This window comes from Melanotaenia boesemani, chromosome 12 (assembly GCF_017639745.1).
Source record: "Melanotaenia boesemani isolate fMelBoe1 chromosome 12, fMelBoe1.pri, whole genome shotgun sequence".
NCBI lineage: Eukaryota > Metazoa > Chordata > Actinopteri > Atheriniformes > Melanotaeniidae > Melanotaenia > Melanotaenia boesemani.
In genome coordinates this window covers 26,177,315-26,199,208 of record NC_055693.1, presented here as the reverse complement: position 1 = coordinate 26,199,208, position 21,894 = coordinate 26,177,315, and the positions used below count along the sequence as shown (strand labels likewise).

Below are 21,894 nucleotides of genomic sequence, written 5' to 3'. Positions count from 1 at the left end.
GCTACAATGATGGAATCACCACACTCGAAGGATGCCCATTAAGCTTTATTTTGTAAAAATAACTACACAAAACACACAAGTGACATACACAATTTTATATAACTAAAGATTCTGACTTTGAAAAGATGCCTTCAAAATGTATTAATATTCTTTTCTTAAATAAAAAAAAGAATCACCTTGAAATTTGCATTTCCAAAACAAATACTCCCACTAGTGTAAATATGCAAATGAGTCTACAGTGAAAAGAGAAAGCTTGCTGAGCTTGATGAGCTACTGCAGCTGTTGTACCATGGCCCCCATCAGGCAGCTGTCAGTGGAAACAGTGGAGAGGATATAAAACTTCTTCAAATAGATCATTTAACACTTATTGTGGCAAAAGTGTGGTTTCCCCAGTCAACTGTGTCTAAAATTTGGAGATGGTACAAACAATATGGGAAGGTTGTAAAAGGGAAACCTACGGGTTTACCATAGAAAAATGTGTCAACAAAAATATTTTTTTTTCTTCTTTTAATAAAGAGACAGAAACAGGAGTAAATGTATGTCACTGAATTGTAAGAAACCAGCTGCAGGAAATTAAATCTACATCTAAATAAGGCAAATTTAAACCAATACAAATAGTTTAAAACAGAACAGGTTACAATGGGCTGAAGAGAAGTAGCCATGGACTGAGTGGTGATTGAATGAAAATGATATTTAGTGAAGAAACCTTTTGTTTGGTGCAGGTCCAGTGAACAGGCACAGATGATCTGTCAGGTGTTTCACAAGAAAGTAGAAGCCTGACTGATGCGAAGTGAAAAGGCTTAATGAACATCCTCTCAAGTGTTGTGACTCCATAATCTTTACCAGGGGTTGTATGACATTAACACCTTTTCATATATTTAGTACCAACATTTAATAAAACCAACATTTTAACTAGTAGGTGAAAAGACATGACTTTAGACAAGAAATTTCATAAAGAAGACAAAAGGTGAGCGGAGATGGAAAAAATGGTGATTTGGGAAAGGCAAATATTGAAGGCCTTTAAAATCAAACACAGGAGGAAGTATTAGAGAAAAAATATCAAACTAGGTAGAAAACAGCCACAGCAACAGGTAAGCAGATAATCAAAGATATATTCAAATCAAGATATAAACTGTGCGGCCAGACAATAAATTCCAGCTGTCATTGAATTCTTTTAGGATAAAAAGCCTTTAAAGAGATGAAATTAAGTTATAAGGTCAAAGTAGTGATTGCACAAATGCAAAGAACTGGTAGAAGGTTTTTCCATTGCTAGTGGTATTTAGTGCTAATTTCTCTAGAAGTAAAAAAAAAAACAGAAAGAAAGACGAACCCTCATAGCTAGTCATCATCCAGACTCATAAATAGGCTCAGAAAAAGCGAAAAAAATGGCCAGGTCAGTAGACAGCGATAGTCTGTGTAGCCATTAAATACGTTGTGGTTTCTTCTTTCCTTTTTTTTCTTTTTACCGCCACACATTAGCTATGCTGCTCAACACTGCCCCTGTGGTTTATGGCAGTACTGCTCTATTTTGGTACGCATCTGCAAGGGCCCTGGAAATTAACCAAGTTATGCACATAAATGACCCAGACACGGGCACAGCGAGGCTACATAAAACGTGTAGTTTTTCCACTGCTAGCAAAACGTGTACAAATTTGTGAAAGTACCAATGGACAAAGGATGATGAACAAAAGAGATTACAACTACCAAAAAAAGGACAGGAAAATATGGAGGAGGCATAGCTTGCCCTAGGCTTGACCGAGTAATGGTTAATTAATGGTAATGGTCAATGGTGGGTGATGAAGAGAGACCACAGTGTAGTGTGTCTCAAAATATCATCATCTGACAGTATGAAGTCAAACAAGTTGCAAAGCTACTTTGGGATTCTCATCCTGAACACAGAAAAAACCTCTTGATTAATTTAGAAATAAACTACTCAACTGTCGTATATAGTAGAGTTGCTAAAAGTCACACCTAAAGCTATACCATGCATACAGTGCAACTGTTTATGTGCATGTGTGGTCATTATAGAGCAATACCAGAATTACTCACAAGTACAACTATTTAGCACATTACCATAATTAGTTTATACCAGACCTTAAATAGATAGATAGAAGTTGTTTTTTACTCAGTGTGTGAGTGTATCTTATACACACAACTCACCGTCCACTGAGTGATGAGCAGTAGGGAACCACGTGGATTCCCAATGGACTGTCCTCACCAAGGATCTCCACCATCCTGGTCAGGCTACACACACACATACAGATGAACACACACAAAGACACAACAAAATATAAATAACTGAAAAAAGTTAAAAGTGTCATTCCTATATAAAACACAGGAATTTTATTAGTATCCATGTTTACATGCTCAGGCTGCTTGGGCAAATCTGGCAGGATGATCCCGTGTGAAACAAAATATTGAAAGCATTAAAACATCTGACCAATCCACTGAAGATAAAACATTATGTAGAGTAGCAGAAGATGTGAGGAAGACGCTGTAAAGTCAGGGAAGACAAAAAGTAGAACAGGCCTCACACACAAAGCAGAGTCCTGAACACTTATGCCACTTGAGGAAAAGTTTGGCAAACTTCTATCCGAGGTTGATGATTTTTCATGCATGCCTTCACTGTGCAAAACATAGGTTTTTGTTAAGGACTTAATCCATGCCTGTGAACACAGGCCTTAGAGAAGGCAATGCAGACGCCTCTATTCAAAACCAATAAAAGAGCAGACCACAGTGGATTCGTGTGTGTTTTTTCAATAACTTTTTTCCCTCTTCCTTTCTTCTCTGTGGGTTTCTTCCTTACTTTCAATTTTTCAATGTCTCTGTCTAGTTTGGATTATTCAAGTGTGCATCCGCTTTACATTCGGTCTGTGTTTTAATGTGTGTGCGTGCTCAAGTCTTTGTTTGTTTGATTAGTTTATCTATCAGAGCACAGCCATTAATCCTCTCGTGACCTTCTCTCTGCGCCCTGTGTGTGTGTTTGTGTATTACTGTGCAAGTTTGTCTCAACTGTTTTGTGCTCTTTCGTTCTGTCTGTCTCTCCAACTCTGTCTCCTGGTTTTGTCTGCCTCTCTCTAGACCATTCATCCATCCCCAAACCCCCATTAACAGATAGGAGTACAGATGCTGATAAACTCCAGAGAGAGGGTTACTGATGATGTGGGTGGTAGCAGGGGAGAGATGCAAAGTGCAAAAACAAGTTCTCCCTTCCTCTCTGTCTCTGTCTGAAACTCTCTGCCTCACAGTCACACATACAAACACAAAGCTGATGATGCCTCATCGCGACTCAGCAAATTTAAATTAATCCAAACGACTGCAGACACAGAAGTGAAAGATGGGAACAACATTACTTCGCTGGGTCTGATATTCTACGATAGCTTAATATGCTAAAATAAGACAAGGCTTTTTTGTATATCCAAAACCTTTGTGAAAGTCTAATTGTGTGTACAGTATACACAATTTTCTGGAGAATATTCCTACAATTCCCACATTGCAAGGCAGTGGTAACAAATACAAAAAAAGATGGGCAGCTTGGCAGTAATTATAATAAATCTTAAATGTAGGTGTAAAGATAATGTTTGTCTTTATGTCTAGTATATCTGATTAATGACTCCAGTGTAGTGTCACATCAGTCAGTACAGGTGTCGTTGACAGAGGAGACTGGTTGACTGGCAACAACCTGAAAGTCTGATCAGGTCTAATCACTTAACAGTAAAGGACAGTACATAGTGTATTCTGGCTATATAATGCAGAACAATTAAGCTTTGGATGTTAATGAGTTTAAGCCCGCATAATTCCTGTTAGCAACAACATCTTGAGACGAGTTTCAGCTTGAAGTGACATTGAAAATCATTATTTAGTGTGAGGACCTTTACTCTTCAACACAGTTTGAACCCTCTTACAAAAGCTTTCTCTATGTTGTCTTCAAAAAGAGTTCCCCAGGCTTCTTGATGGCCTTTCCTTCTTTTTGGATGTTTTTGGCCTTTTTGTTTAATTCTCTGTCAATATCATCCCATGCGGCTTCAATAGTGTTGAGGTCCGGACTTTGGAGAGAAGTCATTCGGCGTACCTCAGGAATTTCTCCTTTTTGTTTCTTTTCAGTAAGAATGACTTCTTGACACCATCCTTCCATGGAGGCCATTTCTGACGCGGCTTCGGTCAACAGCAGAAATCTTCTTTTTTCTGGTTTCTAAAAGGCATCACTTTAATACACTGTTTATTTGTTTAGGCCTGCGTTGTCCTATACTTCTTCAGCCTATTCTACCGTGCAAAATCTCCGGATAACACCTCTGTTGGAATAATTCGGTTACTTCAAAAATCCAACGTAATGTCAAACTGTGTTACTCTTTAAATGTTTCATTAGCAAACCTAAGCAAATTGGTATAAGTTGTGTGTCTGAGCAACAAAGTACTAGTAACAAAGTGCTGAGAAGGACAGTCAAAATGGTTTAATTATTTTCAAGAAAAAATATAATGTATAATTTATTGTTTAACAGAAAGCATAAGCAGCTATTATACGACAAAGCTCAAGATTTTAAGCTGGCAGTTCTGTATAAATATTTAAGGCAATCTTTAAAATCAAAAAGTACGTTCAAGGTTACATTAATACGGCAATATATTCTTGATTTGATGCAAACCATGGACATTTAGTTTTTAATATAACTATGCAGATTTTTAGACTGGAAAGAACTAAATAGACAGAAGCCAGTAGGGTTAGTCTTCTGGATTGGTAGAAATACTGTGTCTTTCTGACCACAGCTCCAAAAAAGTTGGGACGCTGTGTAAAACGTAAATAAAAACGGAATGCAATCATTTACATATTGGTGAATCTCTGCCCATGTTTACATCTAAGAGGCTCTGCCTCCCTGAAAACTGATTTACGGCTAATTAACCTAATTAGTTGTCAAACAATCCTCCAGTTGCTTTTAGTCTGTGCCAATTACTTTCCAGCCTTTTGCTGCCCCTGTTGCTCTGAGATAATATTTTCCATGAAATGATAAAATGTCTCAGGTTCAATGTTTTATTGGGACTAATACATGAGTTTATGAAGTTTGCAAATTGTGCATTTACTTTTTATTTACTACTTTCTGCAGTTGAAGCAAAACACAAGCCTCAGTCACTACTTTAAATATGGTTGTAGCATCAAATTTCATGTCTCTGGTTACTTGAGATGTTTTAGTTTTATAAAAGTTTGAAAGTTAAACTTATTAATATCAATCTATGAATAGCAGGGGAAAGGAAAGAGAAAAGAGATAAAGGGAGAAAAGAAAGTAGGAAGCAAGATGGTATGGATATAAAACAGGGAATTGTGGGAGGGAGGAGGCAGTGAATTAATTAGACAAAGCAAATGAATAGAATTAATATGAGTAGGAAAATAACATGCAACCTTCTCTTTCCCTTCCTGGTGTTGTGCCTCTGATCTCTAACACACCACCTTCAACACACACACACGCACACACACACACACACACACACACACACAAACGTGCACAGAAGCAATTGAAATCCATTTGCATTTTCTTTTCTTTTTTTACTATGAGATGTTTGACAGGCTGTATCAATGTAAAAAATGAAGGGGATTGAGAGACAAAATGGGTGAGTCTCGAGAAAAAAGAGAGAGAGGATGCATGATGAGCAAATAAGAGAGGCAAAAACCCAAATGCACAGAGAGGGAGACTGGGGGAGGCAAGGAGATGAAGAGAGCAGGTGTTCTCTTTATCCAGCTGCCACTTTACTGATCCTCCCCATGAAAGACAGAAACACAGAGGAGGAATAAAAAGGAGGATATGCATTACCAAACCACTCTTCATCTCAATGCATCTCACACTCTCATCCCTGTAGTTATTTATCAACCCATTTCCTTTTCTCTGTTTCTTCCCTCCTATGGCTCTCCAAACAAAGCACCAGAGATGTAAGGAGTGAAGACAATGCAAACATCTAAATGTTAATGAAAGGGAATACACAAGCATTTATAAAACAACTGAATGCAATAATAACTGGATAAATAACATTATGTTTTGAGAGCTTTATCCTACAAATGCCTTTAAGTTTGCTTAATCAATGAATATGTTAAATTTATTTCATGTGTGAAACTCTAGAGCCAAAGCCAGAAGATAAAAAAAGAGACACTAACAGCATCATGGATCTGAATACTATCATTAAAGTATTTTTATAGACTTTTCAGTACTGAAAAATAATATCTTTAAGGCTCAAAACAGCAACAATGCAAAGGCATCGTTAAACAAAATGAAACCTCTTTCAGAGTTTGTTTGGTGCACCCACTGAAACCTATTTACCTCTTCACCTCCAGACTTCTGGAACACGTTCCACGGAGCGCCTTATTCACAAAAGAAATATAATATACTGGAAATGCTATTTCAATAAACTAATTTAGCGAAAATCTATTTCCCCGTATAAAAGGACATTTTGATTCGCATGGAATGAGTTTGCTGGTGTGCATGCTGTGGGGTTCAAATTATGATGAGCCATTACTGTGTTTATAGGTGCCAGTTTCACGTTTAAGGGCAAAGGAATACTCACACACCAACGCAGCAATCAGACTGATACAGAGCCACACACACACATTCATTTAACGTATGCTCTGCTGTTACAGTATTTATGGCTGCATTGCTATACTCATTTTGGACTTTTTCGCAATTTCAAGGATCGTTTCCCCGGCGACCAGAAAAACCATTACATCACTTTTACATTACTCACTGCTGAGATGGTTCGTATGAGAGTAGGGTGTATGCGTGCATGAGAGGGCGTGTGCATGAAAAAAGTTCAAATGATGCAAATGTGAAAGGGTGTCTTAAATGTCAACTTCTATATCAACCTAAATTCACTGCACTGTATTAAACAGTCACTGCATTGTACTGAATAAGTTTCATTACAGGTAATGAAACCATAACAGCTTATATTTAGTTTACTTAGCCATTAATGTAGCTGACCGAACTGTGTATTACAGGAACTAATAATTCCCTTCTGGTGCAATCAAAAGATGAGGGAAAACTGGTTGCTACAGTCTTCATAGAGAGTGCCTTATAGAGACGGCCTTTATGCATAAATGAAATGTATAGTTACTACTTACTAAAGCACAAAGTGGTAAAGCATCCATTAACTGATGTCAGTGTTGTAACAGCCACTCTGTAAGGTTTACAATTTACCCTTTTATTGTCTTGGTTTTCTATTAGTCATGCTACTGGGCACTTTGGTCTTGGATGATTATTAACATATATTTAACTGCAATGACAACTCGAGGCAATAATAAAAATGAGGAGGATATTGGAACATCATGCTTTTAGGTAACTTTTATTTGGGATAGTCTTTGACATCGGGGGAGGATGTTTTGTCAACTTTCAACTGGGCATTTTGGTAAGCAAACAACGATATTTTTTTTATTCCAAAGTGAATACATCTGGACACGACAGTTATTTCTTTCAGTGTTTACAACCCATACGCATCTTTCCTGAAACATCTGTGATAAAGAGTGCAGTTAAATGGTACAAAAAATCTGTGGAAATGTGGTAGCATCACATTAAGAGTTAAATTTGTTTGGTTCTGGTCGGGTAGAGAGTGGAGTTTGTTGTGTTAGTACAATGTCTTCAAGACGGGATGGGATGTTGGATTTCGGCTCCAAAATGTACAACACAGCACAAAAAGCCTGGTTTTTAGACTGATGATAGATCCAAATTCTTGGCAGTCAAAGATGTGATTGAGTTTGCAATTTGTTTTTCCTTTTTCAAAGTTGAGATGAAGCTTTGGCATTGCTTGTTCAATGGCCGCTTGCTTGGCAGCAACTACAGCTTGGCCTTTCCTGGTTTGTTGTCTTTCCAGAATATTTAAGTTCAGCTTCATGAAGCCAAAATGATTCCATATTTTATACATTTTTAATCAAATCAGAATCATCCACATCTGCATCTACGATTTCATTACTTCCCATCCCTATCAGGCACTGCAACAAACAGCAGCAGAATAAAGAAGTACAGCATGCCTCATGCAATCTGTTATTTTATCCAAACTATATATAGTAAAAAAGCAAAGTATCCAAAAGATAGAAGATGACAATTTCCTGGCTCAACATCTATATTTATGTTGGCTTGAGGTACTTTATATTTTATTCTTTTTAAATCTTGTCATGTATAAGCATTCAGCTTCTCCTCATCACTTATTTTGGCATTAAATTTATAGTATGTTTATTATTCTAGGGAAAATATTACTGCCTAAAGGTTGTGTGTTTATGGAAAAAAAAAAAAAACAACCAAACAAAACAAAACAAAACAAAAAAAAAAAAAAAAAATATATATATATACATATATATATATATATATATATATATATATATATATATATATATATATATATATATATATATAATCTTTGACGCAAAACTCCTTGCTAACTGGAACAGGGAGCACATTTTGTGTTGCCTGAGCAACTATTTTTTTTTAAATGGATACACACAGGCAGCATGAAAGCTCTACTGTGGTTACTCCTAACAAGATAAACAGCAGTATGTTGTTGGTAAATTGTGAATGTCAACTGTCTATCCTCCTCTCTGTGTTTGAATTTAGGATCTTGCCCCACAGAGCCAAAATAAACACATGGACACGCACAAAAAAAAGAAAGGCCCAGAAGAGACACAAGGCATTCTGCACCACAGCACTTAATTAAGCTGCACTCATTAGTGCATGCATGTGTGTTCTGTGCTCTGTTGTGTGTCTGTACAAAAAATAGCAGATGTAAGTGTGTTTGTAGCTGTTTATTTTTGAGACCATGTGTGTATGGTAATCTAAGCATGTCTCTGTTCCTTGCATGTGTTTGTGACCCTGACCTTGTTTTGGCAGTCTTTTGTAGTGAGCTAATGATGGAGCTTTTTAAAACCAACTATATCTGCGAGGGCCTTGATCTGGATTAGAATACAGCTTTAATGAAGAGAAAGTGGGACACACAAAAAAAAAATACCAGTAAACACAAACGCTGGCAAACAACTTATCTCCAACTAACACATGCAGAATCTTTGATAGTCACTTATCTCTGAATATTTAACCAAAAAGCATTTCCGTAGTTAATCAGGATAAAATATAAGCAACATGAATTAAAAACAGACACTGACCTGCTATTGAAGGTGTGCTTGCCTTGGGCTCGGTCCATTCCTGCAGGCCTTTCCACAGCAGGGCTGGCTGCCTTCAGAGAACACACACAGACCAGAGTTTAAGACTTCAAGATGATTGGGAAAAAAAAGGAGAAAAAAGGGAGAGAGAATGTGTTTTTTGAACATATTAGCAGCCATGTGGACAGATAATAATTTAAAAAAAACAAAAACTTCTGTGTTTTGATTTTACAAAATACAAAGATACACAAAAAATAATGAAGAATGAAGAGTAGTGAGAGATGGAGCTGCTTAACAGATGAACAGATAAAGCAGCAATGACTATCTGAAGGTAGGAAAAGGGAAAGACAGCGATGTATATGTGAGAAGAGGGAGATGTAATGTTTAAACAGTAGAGGAGGAATCACATGAAGTGTGTTTGTGTGTGTGTTTGTCTTAGCGCGACACAAAAACAACATGAAGAGCCACTGCAGACGAGAGGCCCCCTGCAGGGTGCCCGCGCATTGCCGGCATCTGGACAAATAAAATAGCACAACTTTCAACTGTCACCCGAGATGTACAATACACACCTGCACAAGAGACAGAACTCACACAATAAAACATGGATAAGGACAGCATAGTTTCTTTTTGTTTGTTTTTCATGCTTTGCGTTTTCCTGTTTAGTCTTATAGAGCGGGTCTTGAGTCAAAATCATTGTTGTGAAAAAACTTGCTTGTTTTAAAAGAATTCTAGAAACTAAAATGTGATTTCTACCATTTAGTTTTAAGTCCAAGAGTTCCAGCAGCACTAACTAAAGCACCACCTCTGCCACAGTGTGAACACAAAACTATTTCTATGTCCAAACTAATTTTACTTGTAATAAAGACTCACATATTTACACACAGGCACAAATGCAATTATCACATGAGGATATCTCGCCACAGGCGTGCAGTCTGAGCACACATTTGTGTAAACATATGGAGAAAAACACACAGGTCAATAAGGGTCTGTGTTAGAAGCTGGCACTAATGGACTCCTAACATGACCTTCCACCTCTAAACCCACCACCCCCATACCGCCATATGACCCACTCCAACTGCTTTGGAAAGATAAAGAGAGAAAAGATACTCAAATTAGGAAAAAAAAGAGAACGGATGTCAGAAAGATGTCAGGTTAGGTCAAGAAAGAACTCATTAAAATTAAAGCAAGAAGATGATGTGAAGAAACGGACTTGAGCAAAATGAGACCCAACGGTAATTGACAAAATGCCAATGCAGCAAACATATGTTTGGGCTTTGGTGGCTTGAAAATCAATTAGCCTGACTTGGCTGTTGATGCTGTCATTTGAGCTTAATTAGTAAAAAGATGACAGGTAACATTAATTATCCTAACCTCATTGACATGACAGTCACTCATACATTAATTGCAAAGCCACTGGTGCTTAATTGTACGTCTCATTTAATAAATGCAAGTAGAAATAGCCTCGCTCCCTTGTTCTCTCTACAGAACAACTGCATATTAATTACAGAGGCCGACAACGTATGTTACTTATCAAAGAGTGAGTTTAAATAAGTAAATTAATCTGAAGTAATAAATTTGTCTAATTATTTATATTAACATTTTAATTGGACTGTCATTTGAAAATAGAAATGACCACAGCTGGTTCTCATATTTAGGGCTCAAGCTCAACTCCACACAAATTATATTTTAATTTTTTATTCCAATATAAGCCATAGAAAACCTCAATATGGATATAATTCTCAAAAATGACCAGTAGCATCAATAAATCATGGCTTTTAGTGACTATTAATCACATAAACATATCATTAATTATAAAATGTTTAGTAGAAATAATTATTTTAAGGTCTGAAGCTTTCAGAAAACAAAAATATTCTTAAAGGTCTATGATTTATTATTAATGTGCTGGGTCAACAGCAGGGGAAAAATTAATACATTAATCTGTCAACATGGGACAGTTTAATCAATACTTGTGAGCATTAGTGGCCCTCCAAAAACTGAAGGACAGAGATGCAGGATTTCCATTTTGACTTAGTGATGAATAATCCCACCTTGAGTAACTATGTGTAATAAATGGGCTGCAAGCATTTCTTCTTCTTGGCCCAATCTAATAATTGCTGAAAGTGGATAAAAAGAGCAAACTATTAGTGATATTACTAATTACTGAATGACCAATCAAGCTAAGTGTTCCCTGAAAATGCTCCCAGAGTGAGTATGATAAATTAGCAGTGATGCATGCTGGGCATTTTGTCTGAGTGTATTTATGCACATTCATCTATATGAAAGTGAAATACCTAAAGTACGCCATATTAAAATATTCCCTCAGGAATATGTGAGCTAATGCCATGTCAAAAAGCCAGGCAGTTGAAATGCAATGGACCAAAAGAAAAAAAAAAAAGCATTTTTTAAAATATTTTTAATAAATAAAAACAAAATAAAAATTACCATTCAGGATGATCTTTAGACAGAAATGTAATATTAAGTTAAATTTTTTTTATTTTATTTTAGAGTCCCACTAGGACTGTTGTGACCTAATATTACTGATTCTTGATTTTGCAGCAGCTTTTTTGAAAAGGTGCTAAAAAAAATAGCTTTTTTTTATATTAAAAGCACCTTAAATGTTTTTAAAATATGAGTTATTAAGTGCATCTTTAATTCACATTTACACACCAGGAGAATATTTAACCATTCAGCACAGTGCTCTTGAAGCAGGCACATAAAAAAAAAGATTTTTTTTTCAACATAGCAGCAGATCTGGATGTCGTGGTGATGTGTCTTGTTTGTTCACGCCATTCAGACATACTCATACTACAGCCTCTTTCATGCTTAACGGTTGCAAAATGCTATGCAGGGACTAACTCTGGTTCATAATCAGGAACACAGGGGTAAAGTTCATGATGTATGTATAACTGGTACCACAGATCAGTGCTGGAAGTGGTCAAAGTTGCACAAAAGTTGCAGTGAAAAAATTGCACAGACGAGACTTGACCAGGATTGTCTGAATTTGTTTAAAGAGCAGTCGTCTGCCACTCTGAAAGTCGGTGGACCGTTGCCTCCAGATGTGTTCATTGTGGCAGAGCAAAGCACTTAGTATGTACAAGTGTGTTTATCAGTGGGTAAATGTGCAGGGCTCCAGACTGCGACCAAATGGTCACATTTTGCGGCTAAAATGTGAGGCAGAGCGAGGGAATTTTTCATCTACTCGCGCAATGGCGACCAATACATTTGCCGGTCTTTTTCTTGTAGTAGCTAACAAACTTCTGCTCTCCTCTTCAGCCCGTAGTTCACAGTAATGCGTAAATCAGCTGCTGGTTTGCCGACTCAAACTAACTTCAATACAAAAAAAAGGAGACAAACACCAACGAAGAAGACGAGGGCCAATGTGTGTGTGAGCGGGGACGAACGACCACTGTGATTGGCTTATGTGTGGAAAGAGGCGGGTCTTGGGGGAATATATTATTCCTCAGTGTTGCCAACTTAGAGACTTTGGCGCTATATTTAGCGAGTTTTCATACCCTTCTAGCGACTTTTTAATAAAAAAGCAACTAGCAACAAATCTAGCGACTTTTTCTGGTATTATTGGAGACTTTTGGAGACTGACTTGAATGAACGTAGTCTACTCTTTCCAATAAGGAGCAACAAAGTTGCCGTTCTGATTTGACTACAAAGTGAAAATCAAATCAAATCAAATCTGATTTGACAAGTTCTATTTCTACTTGTTTTGGATTATTGCAGCCAGTAAGATGTTTTGTTTTATGTTATGTCAACTACAAAAAATGGGAATTGTAAACACTGTAATTTCTGAATTTGTTGTTCAAGTATTTATCACTAATACAGTGAAAATGAAAGGAAATGTAAATGTTTGCTTTGCAAGGCGATTTCCGTATGCGCTCCTAGATTTTCTGCTCACGCTCCTAAAAATTTAAGTTTGGGGCCACTGTGCTCCTCCTAAAAAAAAAAAAAAAAAAAAAAAGTCTGGAGCCCTGATGTGGCATGTGGTGTAAAGCGTTTTGAGTGGTCAACATCACTGGAAAATCTAAGTATGTAAGTACCGTCCATTTACCAAATTTGACAGATTTTAGTAGAATCACCAGATAAAGAAGTACTACTTAACTTTGTTAAATTTTCTCACTTTATCGACGGCTAACTCAGCATCCATCCATCAGCATCCATCTTGCATGCTACCTATACTAGGGCAGTGCATCTGCACTGGTCTCATGATGTGGTTATGATGATCTTGTCTACGATTCAATTCGATTCAATAATGCATCACTGTGTTGTGTTTTCGTCACACTATAAGGAACAATTTATTTATAAAGACAATGCAGGTTGCCTTTCTTGTCCCTCTATTGATTTCCAGTATGTTAGCTACCACAACACCATACAAACCGATAAGAGACGAACCAACTGTAAAGCATCCTGTTTTGGGGGAAGAAGAGGATATGGTGGGAGATGTTCAGTATGTTGCAATTTATGTTACTAGATGTTACGAAACAATAGAAATTCTACTTTTAATAAATCTAAATTGGATTCTCCACTTAAACACGTGCATGTAGACACGAGGGAAAGAAAGAACAGAAATGGTTGATGAAAGAATGGAAAATATAACCATATATATATAAACACACACAAGCCATGCAAAATTATTATTATGGATAAACATGAAGGCAGGCTGGTGAACAAGCTATAAAGCACGCATATGTGTAGGCAGGCGGGTAAACACACATATTAACACAAACCCACCAGTGGTATTCTGGGTATTAATTACTCCCTGTTTCATAATCACATCACCCAAACTCTTGTGTGTAAGTTTATATTTTGTAAGCATGGTTAAAAGTGAGAAATGGAGGGGTTGTTTTTTTGCATACTGTTTGCATTCATGCTTGGAATTTAGAAAGTGGGAGCAATAAATCAGTAAATCTTTAAGAGTTTAAACTAAATAAAGAAAGGATACAGAAAGTAGGATAAAAGACAGAGACGGAAGAAAGACGAGTACTTTCTTCCCTTTGCTGCTCTCACCAAAAGGCCAAGTGACAATCTGAACAATTGCCCTGAAGCTATCACCTCCGTCTGAACCTGGCAGGTTGAGAGGAGACAGATGAGCAAGTGACTAAGTGTATATGTCAAGTGTAATAGAGAGGGATACTGAAGAGGGGAGAGAAAATCCAGAGACAGACACTCTGTCTCCTTTTCTCAACAGGTAAGAGAAAAGCGGACATTTTCTTTATTTACAGTAGAACCTTTCCGGAGTCATTCAGTCCTCTAACATGTATGCGGTAGTTACTGCAGCACAGCTGACTGAAAGCAGAGTGAGTTAAACACGAGAAAAAAAATGAAGGTTTTTCTTTTCTTTTTTTGTTTTACATTTATGCTATAATGACTGATGTAAACCATGTAATTTACATAAGCAATGTGTTAGTTAGTGATAGTGAATTTAAAACTAAACTCATTAAACTGAAGGCAGTGCACAAGCAAGATGCCAGTTGTAGAAAATCCCTTGTCGCCACTGACTTCTATTCAAACACTGTCAACTTTTCAGCTTTAAATGTGAAAAAGTAATTTTTTCCACCCAAAAAATCATTATGGTTTCATTTGCTAAATGTGTGCCCTGTGACAAGTGTGCCGGTGGAAATTATTGCTCTGGTAATAAGATTTGAGGGCTCGCAGACGGCCTAAATGTCTGCTGCTCGGCTGTTTGATGGGCAGTTGTAACTGACAGTTGGCTCGCCTTCTGCTCTCCCTGCTTTCTGAGCTCACCCTTCCTCTGGCTGCAGATTAAAGAATCAACTGTGACTTTACTTAGGATTTTAAGTTTTATCCTTGCACTAACAAGGCCCCACAATTTGTTTGATAAATTGAAGCGGACTACAGATCTATGTACTTATACACCACAAGCATAGTTGAGTTTTATTAATAAACAAGTAAACTACAATTCACTCCATCCAAAAAAGTTTAATAAGATTTTAAAACCAAACACAGCATCTAAAACATTACACCATAATTACATGACTACATTCCTTGCAAAATAATTAACGGTGAGTCACGTCAGGTCCTCAGGACCCACTGCTTTGCATGTGTTTCTACTCCAACACTCCTGTTTCAGATTATTGAACTTTATTATGAAGTTTGTGGCAAGCCTGCTAACTCTTCATTTAATTCAGGTGTGTTAAAGGGGGGTAACCTCTAAAACACGCAGGGCAGTGGGTCTTGAGGACCTGGACTGTGAAACACTGGTCTAGACAGGCCTTCTAAAATAGCTAACGCCCTGTAACAATCAAACTGAACGCTACAGGAGGGACAGCAGGTGGAGAAAATTCAGCTGAAGTCATCCACGCATGTTTGAGTTCTTACTGACTTACTGCAGGTTTATTTCTGGTGCCAATATGGACTCCTTTTAAGATGGCAGTGTGGGCAGGTGTCTTTATTTCTTTTAAAGCCTTCTGTGCTTTGCTGATTATATTTAGATGCCTGTTATAGAGCAACCTGCATCCTTGATGCCTTGCTGAAAGACTTTGGTTTTCTTGCTTGTACAGTTTCTTCCTCCAGAAACTGGCAGTGGTTTTTAGTCCATTATCACTGAGTCATTAACACAACGTTTCTAGCTGCATGTCTGTATATGTCATGTGTTCTAAAGATTTTCATACTTCATCACCTCAATCAGCTGTTTATTAAAACTATTTGTCCAACCTACTCGAGTCTATCTCTATCAGCAGAATAGTGGAAATGACAACTTTCTGCCTCATGCTTTTCCAAATAAACCATGCTCACGACAAAAGCTGTCAGAAACCACACAAAAACATTTCTGCCTGGATGATGTGTTGAGAACAAGTGTTGCAAACCAGGACTATGAGGACAAAATGACGCTTTTTGTTCTTGCTACCTCCAGAACAAGAATAAAGTTCTCTTTTGTTGTGGAGAATGCAACAAGCTGTAATAACAGGCATCTTCAGACACGAGACGTACATGATTCAAATAGTCCTTTTCTATGACATGGTACCATCTGGTATGACTCAGTACATCTTCCCCCTGCTTTGTTTTCCATTACTGATCTAAAATGTTTTTCAGCATAAGTAAAGCTGTTGGACACTGACACGACGTCGATGTTTTTTATTATGTGACATTATTTCAGCAGAAGCTTTCATCTACAGTCACCTACAGTGAGGAGTGTACAGGTGAAACTCCAAAAATTAGAATATGCACAAAACTTAATTACTTAATTTAACTTCAATATTCAAATGTAAATATATTATTTAGACTCATTACATGCAAAGTGAGATATTCCAAGAATTCATTTTTTATAATTTTGATGATTAAAATCTCAGAAAATATGACTTGAAAGTAATTTAAGAAAAGGTCCACTGCTCAAAAGACTAGTTATTTTTATTTTATTTTAGCCCAGGTAAGATGCTTCTGACGTTGTGTATACGACATTTGAAGTCCATGTCCAGGATCCGTCTGTGTCTGGTGGCTCTCGAGGCACTAACTCCAGCCTCAGTCCACTCCTTGTGAAGCTCCATCACATTTTTTAATGTCCTTTTCCGGATGATCCTCTCCAGGCGGCGTTCATCCCTGCTGGTTGTTCCACCTTTTTCTGCCACACCTTTCCCTTCCAGTCAACTTTTTATTGATGTACTTTGATGCAGCACTTTGAGAGCATTCAGCATCGTTTGCTATTTTTTGAGACTTCTCCTCCTTGTGGAGGGTGTCAATGACTGTCTTCCCCATGATTGTAAATTCTACTGAAACAGACTGAGAGACCATTTTTTTTTAATTTCATGATATATTATAAATTTCTGAGTTTGATTTTTGGGTTTTCATAAGCTAAAAGCCATAATCATCAAAATTATATTAATTCATTAATATTAATGCTTGAAATATCACACTTTGCATGTAATAGATCTATATATTAGTTTACCCTTTTAAGCTGAATTACCTAAATAAATTGAGTTGTGTGCAATATTCTTCTTTTTTGAGTTTCACCTGTAGAGCCGTACAGTGATTATTACTCTTACCGAGTCCATCAGCAGTCTCTATTTATCCATAAGACCTTTTAAAGAAAACTTCTTCAAGTATTTTTCAGCCCAATGTTGACATTTAACTTATGAATATTGTTTGTTGATGGTCATGTTTCAGCCTCTTTTTTTTACTTAGACCATCTCTGAGCACTCTGACTTCTCTGTACTTCACCTTGTTTTTAATAAGTCATGCAAGCTGCAGTTGTGGAACATGGCAGCAGTGGATTTTTAAACATCCTGTTTATTGTTTCTGAAAACGGTGCAATTTACGTCTGTCTTTAAAACTCGCCATTTACTACAGAACATTTAATTGTCCAGTGTTCAAGCTTCAACAGGGTTGCATCAGTTTGAAAAACATTTTCTTCATTTAGACCATACATGACTTAAAAATGATCAAATTCAATTTACATCAAGTTTATGTTGTTTAAAGTTGTAAAAATGAGCCTAATGACTGTGCAGACAGTGTAGATGCTGTGTTTTTACAAACATCTTGGCTCACCTTCAGTAACAAGTAGAAAAGGACTGACCAACTCTGAGAACCAGTCAGTCCCCAAAAGAACTGAACCTAACAAACAAGTTGTTCTATGGGGAATACTGTGTGATTAAAACGAGGATGTTTGTCCAGTGAAAAGTCTCTGGGGTGGGAGGTTCACCGCTCAAGAGTCCAATCAAGCAGGGAGTTAATGTCAAAAACAAACTTGAGGGAATTTCTGGCTACAACAACGTATGGAAAATATGAAATAGTAACACTACAGGAAGCAATGAAAACTCTATCCGACTAGCATCACGTGTTGTAATCACCACATTCATACAATGTTTATCTGAGTAAATACTATTAAAGTAGGCTATATTGTAATTATTCACATTTGTAATGGGTAGGGACGGTAGGGCAATGGAAAAATCTATCTAGAGTGGACTAAAATAGTTTGTGAATAATTAAGTCTGAAGCAACATTTACAATAACAAAGGGAAATGTGTACTGGATGAGATGAGCCAGCTGATTCACAGTTCAGTTTGAGTTCAAACAATTAGAACATGTTATTTGCGGAAATTGCTGAAGTTTGTACTGTAAGTTAAACTCCAGGTAATGACGGTAAACGAAGTAAACGCTTTGAGGGGTGACCTCGTTTTGTAGGGGCCGATGATGATGTCATGTCCTGAAAGCAAATTTAAAATCTTGTCCTTGTGCTGCTCCCGCTCTGCAGATACATAAACACTTCAATGTCGCATTATGTGCGACAGCTGGTCCCGCAATAACGTTGAAGACTTTGAAAAAGGGACAGATGTGAAACTGAGATCAGCAGTTGTTAGGAGGAGGAAGAGGAAAGAGCAGATGATGCAAGCAGAAGACTGTTTGCCCTTTGCCCTTTGAGAGAAGGAGAGAAAGGGGGGAGACACTCGAGAGTCATCCTTCTTCGTTAATGGAGCCTTATGCGACAAAATGCGTCGGGTTAAGAGAAGACATGAAGACATTAAAGGCATCATTTACCCCAAACCTTTAATTACATATAGTCACCACACACGAACACACACACACACACTGCTGACCTGTGTCAGCATCCCACTTGAGAGTTAAAATAGTTCATTTAAAATAGTAGATTAGTCTTTACTGTACTTGTATTCTTATGAATGAGTGTATCTACCCATTTGTTATATAAACAAGTGCAGTTCAAAAACAAATCTTAACACTTAACTGGATATATTATGACACTGTTCTGTATCATATCAATAAAAAGGAGTTTTAAGCAACCGCAGTTCTTCTTTAATGTGTGGCATATGTCTCAGGCTTTTGTACATACACTACGTGTGTCGGTACAAACACACATCTGATGTGGGACTTTTGTCTTTTTATATAAGATTCAAAAGGTAAAATATCACCAAGGCAGCAGCATCCACATTAGTCCTTAACAAGATTATATGATTACATTTCTATTTTCTGAGCTTTGTATAAAAAGTTGTTTAAGTGCTGTTATTGTCATAGAAATTATGCAAGAGAAAAAAGCCACAGGGTCACTAAAATCAGTGTTTTCCCCCAGACAATCTTAATGTGCTTAAAATATTTATTGGTAATTAGTCTATTAGATTACAACAGCACTAAAGGAAAACTGATGATACATTAAAGTTAATCAAATTGAACCTATACAAACTCCCAAAATACTGGTATGAAAAATTTAACTAATTGTTTTACCTGTAAAAGTCATAGAAAAAAAAAACCTTGAAAATAATGTGAGAGCACACCAATAACCAAATAGAGCTGGGCAATAAGCTAAAAAATTATCACAGTATTAACTTCTTTATTGATTGATCTCCATCTTTACACGATACAAACTTTAACCAAGCTGTCAAAGTGTAATGCTTTTCTTTTACATCGCTGTGCAGAGTTATTTTTACATTTTAAAAGTATTATGTAAGCCAGATCATACTTGCATATTTCCTTTGCAGCCACCGGACTGCTGTACTTACTCTAGAGACTGTAGTTTAGTCCTTTGCAACTTATTGGTAAAACTGGCTGCCTACATACTTGGCAGAGTGAAAGCTCTTCTTTCTATCTGCCTACAGCAGGAACGAGAAGCATGAAGTTGTTTTATTTTTCTCTAGATGCCTCCTTTATAAACAGCTTCTTAAAAGACTAAAATGTTCAGGTAGCAACAGTATAACCCAACAAGCTTTGCTTCAGTGATTTGCTTCATGTGTAGAGGGAAGAGGTGGGATGTAGAGTCAGTGTGTGGGGTTAAATAGATGCGCTCCTAGCAACCAAACAGTGAAATTTTATGGATTTTATGTTATTTTGGATAGAAACAGTTTGGTAGAATGAAAGTTAACTTTCACTACTATACTATTTTTATAGCACAAGTAACATCCTTAATTGTATTTTTTTTTTTTCTAAAAAGAAAAAAACACTCTGTAAACAAGCCCATTGCCACTGAACAGTGGTGGGTTTTTATCAGTAATATTAGCTTACTTCTTCAATATACTTCTGCTGCCCAGGGCTTTACTGCAACAGGGCTGCTTTACTGCAACAGGGCTGCTTTACTGCAACAGGGCTGCTTGATTATGGGAAAAATGATAATCACAATTATTTTGATCGAAATTGAGATTGGGTTGTTCACTGTGTTGAGCACTGGTCTTTGGCGGAAAAAAAAGTTCTGTTTTTTATAACATTTGGTGTCTCTTGGTGTCTCTGGGAGCTGGTGGATGATTTAGTCACGACTCTTGAGTCCAACTTAAGAGTTGTTGGCAACTCGCATTGAATTTAACCAAATTCTGGGGCTACGGCTGAAACTGGTGAACACACTCAGTAGAAGAGTTGCCGTGTTGTGCTGTGATTAGGAACAAGCTAAGTGGGTTTGCACTATTTAGTGCAGAGGTTTCACTTCATTAAACCCGGGCAATCATCCGGGGTATCAGCCAGACGACCCGCTCAGATGCGTCAGCTTGAATGACGAGAATGCCCCTTTTAACCACGGAACAGACAAATCTAACAGTTTTCCGATAGAAGATGTTCCAACATGATAAATAATGTTGATGTTCGGCCGTTATTTGTTTAGTAGATAACTTTGCATTTATATTATTTTTCAAACAAGTTCTGCTGATTTTTCATTTTTTCTTTTCAGCTGCTTTAGGCATCGAAGTTCTGATCCAATCCAACTAATTGTCCTGTGTTAATTTAGAGACCTCTAATAGACACCGTTGCATTTGTCAGACTACAACCTGAAGAGACGCGTACAAAATGATGGCTTAATTATTAACTTATTATTTTATATGACCAATGTCGTCCTGAAAGATGCATGCCGCTTATGTTTTGGCCTCGCCGCTCGTCATCACTTCTCCCCGGGTCATCACTCGGCTGATGGTAAAGGAGCGGACCCAGTCAGCGCGCAGCCGCACACACAAACGACCAGGAGACGCAGCAACGGCGAGTCCAGAGAAAACAGAGGAAGTTTTAATCAGGAACCACAGACATTACTTTTCCCTCACAGAGATAAAAGACAAGAATGTTATAGGAAATGTTCATAATCTGAACTGGTTTTTTTTCATGTAAGACTTCCAGAAACTTGAGTAAAGTGTAGATGATTTTTCTGTTAGTAATTTATTTAACTAGGTTTTCATTTCTTTCATTAGTCAGATCGAATATGCTGTTTTATTATGAATAAATGAACATGCAGATGAACTGTAAGTAGGGCTGGGCAATATATCGAGATTTTCAAATATATATATATTGTGTCTTTAAAAACACAGTCTCCTGAAAAGTAATGTGATACTGCGAATGCTAATTAAACATGTTCCTGTTGCACTAAAGAATCCAATGTTTGAAGGGGTTTACATGTTTTTAGACTGGTCTAAAAAAGGCTCCCGCCTTACATCTCCCCCACATGAATTCAACCCTCTTGATCACTGGTAGCTCAGTGTTTCACCATGATAAACGGCATCCATTTAGACATGATGTTCAGACACACTGGCTGCTGTTTACCTGGTTTGTACTCATGGAAAATCTGTGTGTTTCATCAATGGATTCATTGAAAATGTGTTTTTTTTTTTCACCTAGATCAACATAAATTTAATTTCAATCTAACTTTTAAATCTTTTTATTGCCCAGCCCTGAAACCAATATACAGTAGTCAGATTAACAACTAGGGACCTGCATGCAACAACAAACTATTGACAAAAGGAGAATAATTTATTTCATACAGTTACTGTGAAACTCATTAGATTTTGCATATAGGTTATGTATATATCCATATTTTCTACATTCTAGATGTGCTCCAAA

General features: G+C 37.1%; 1 protein-coding gene across 4 annotated transcripts in view; it reads right to left on the bottom strand.

Annotated features, from left to right (window-relative positions):
- The window catches only part of pard3bb (par-3 family cell polarity regulator beta b), a 259,283-nt gene that overhangs the window by 176,975 nt on the left and 60,414 nt on the right, over nt 1–21,894 (bottom strand). For all 4 annotated transcript variants that reach the window (XM_042001255.1, XM_042001257.1, XM_042001254.1 and 1 more), the window contains exons 5-6: nt 9,118–9,188; nt 2,161–2,244 (exon numbers count right to left, since the gene is read on the bottom strand). In XM_042001255.1, the coding sequence (XP_041857189.1) occupies nt 2,161–2,244; nt 9,118–9,188 (155 nt within the window). The remainder of the gene's footprint in view (nt 1–2,160; nt 2,245–9,117; nt 9,189–21,894) is intronic.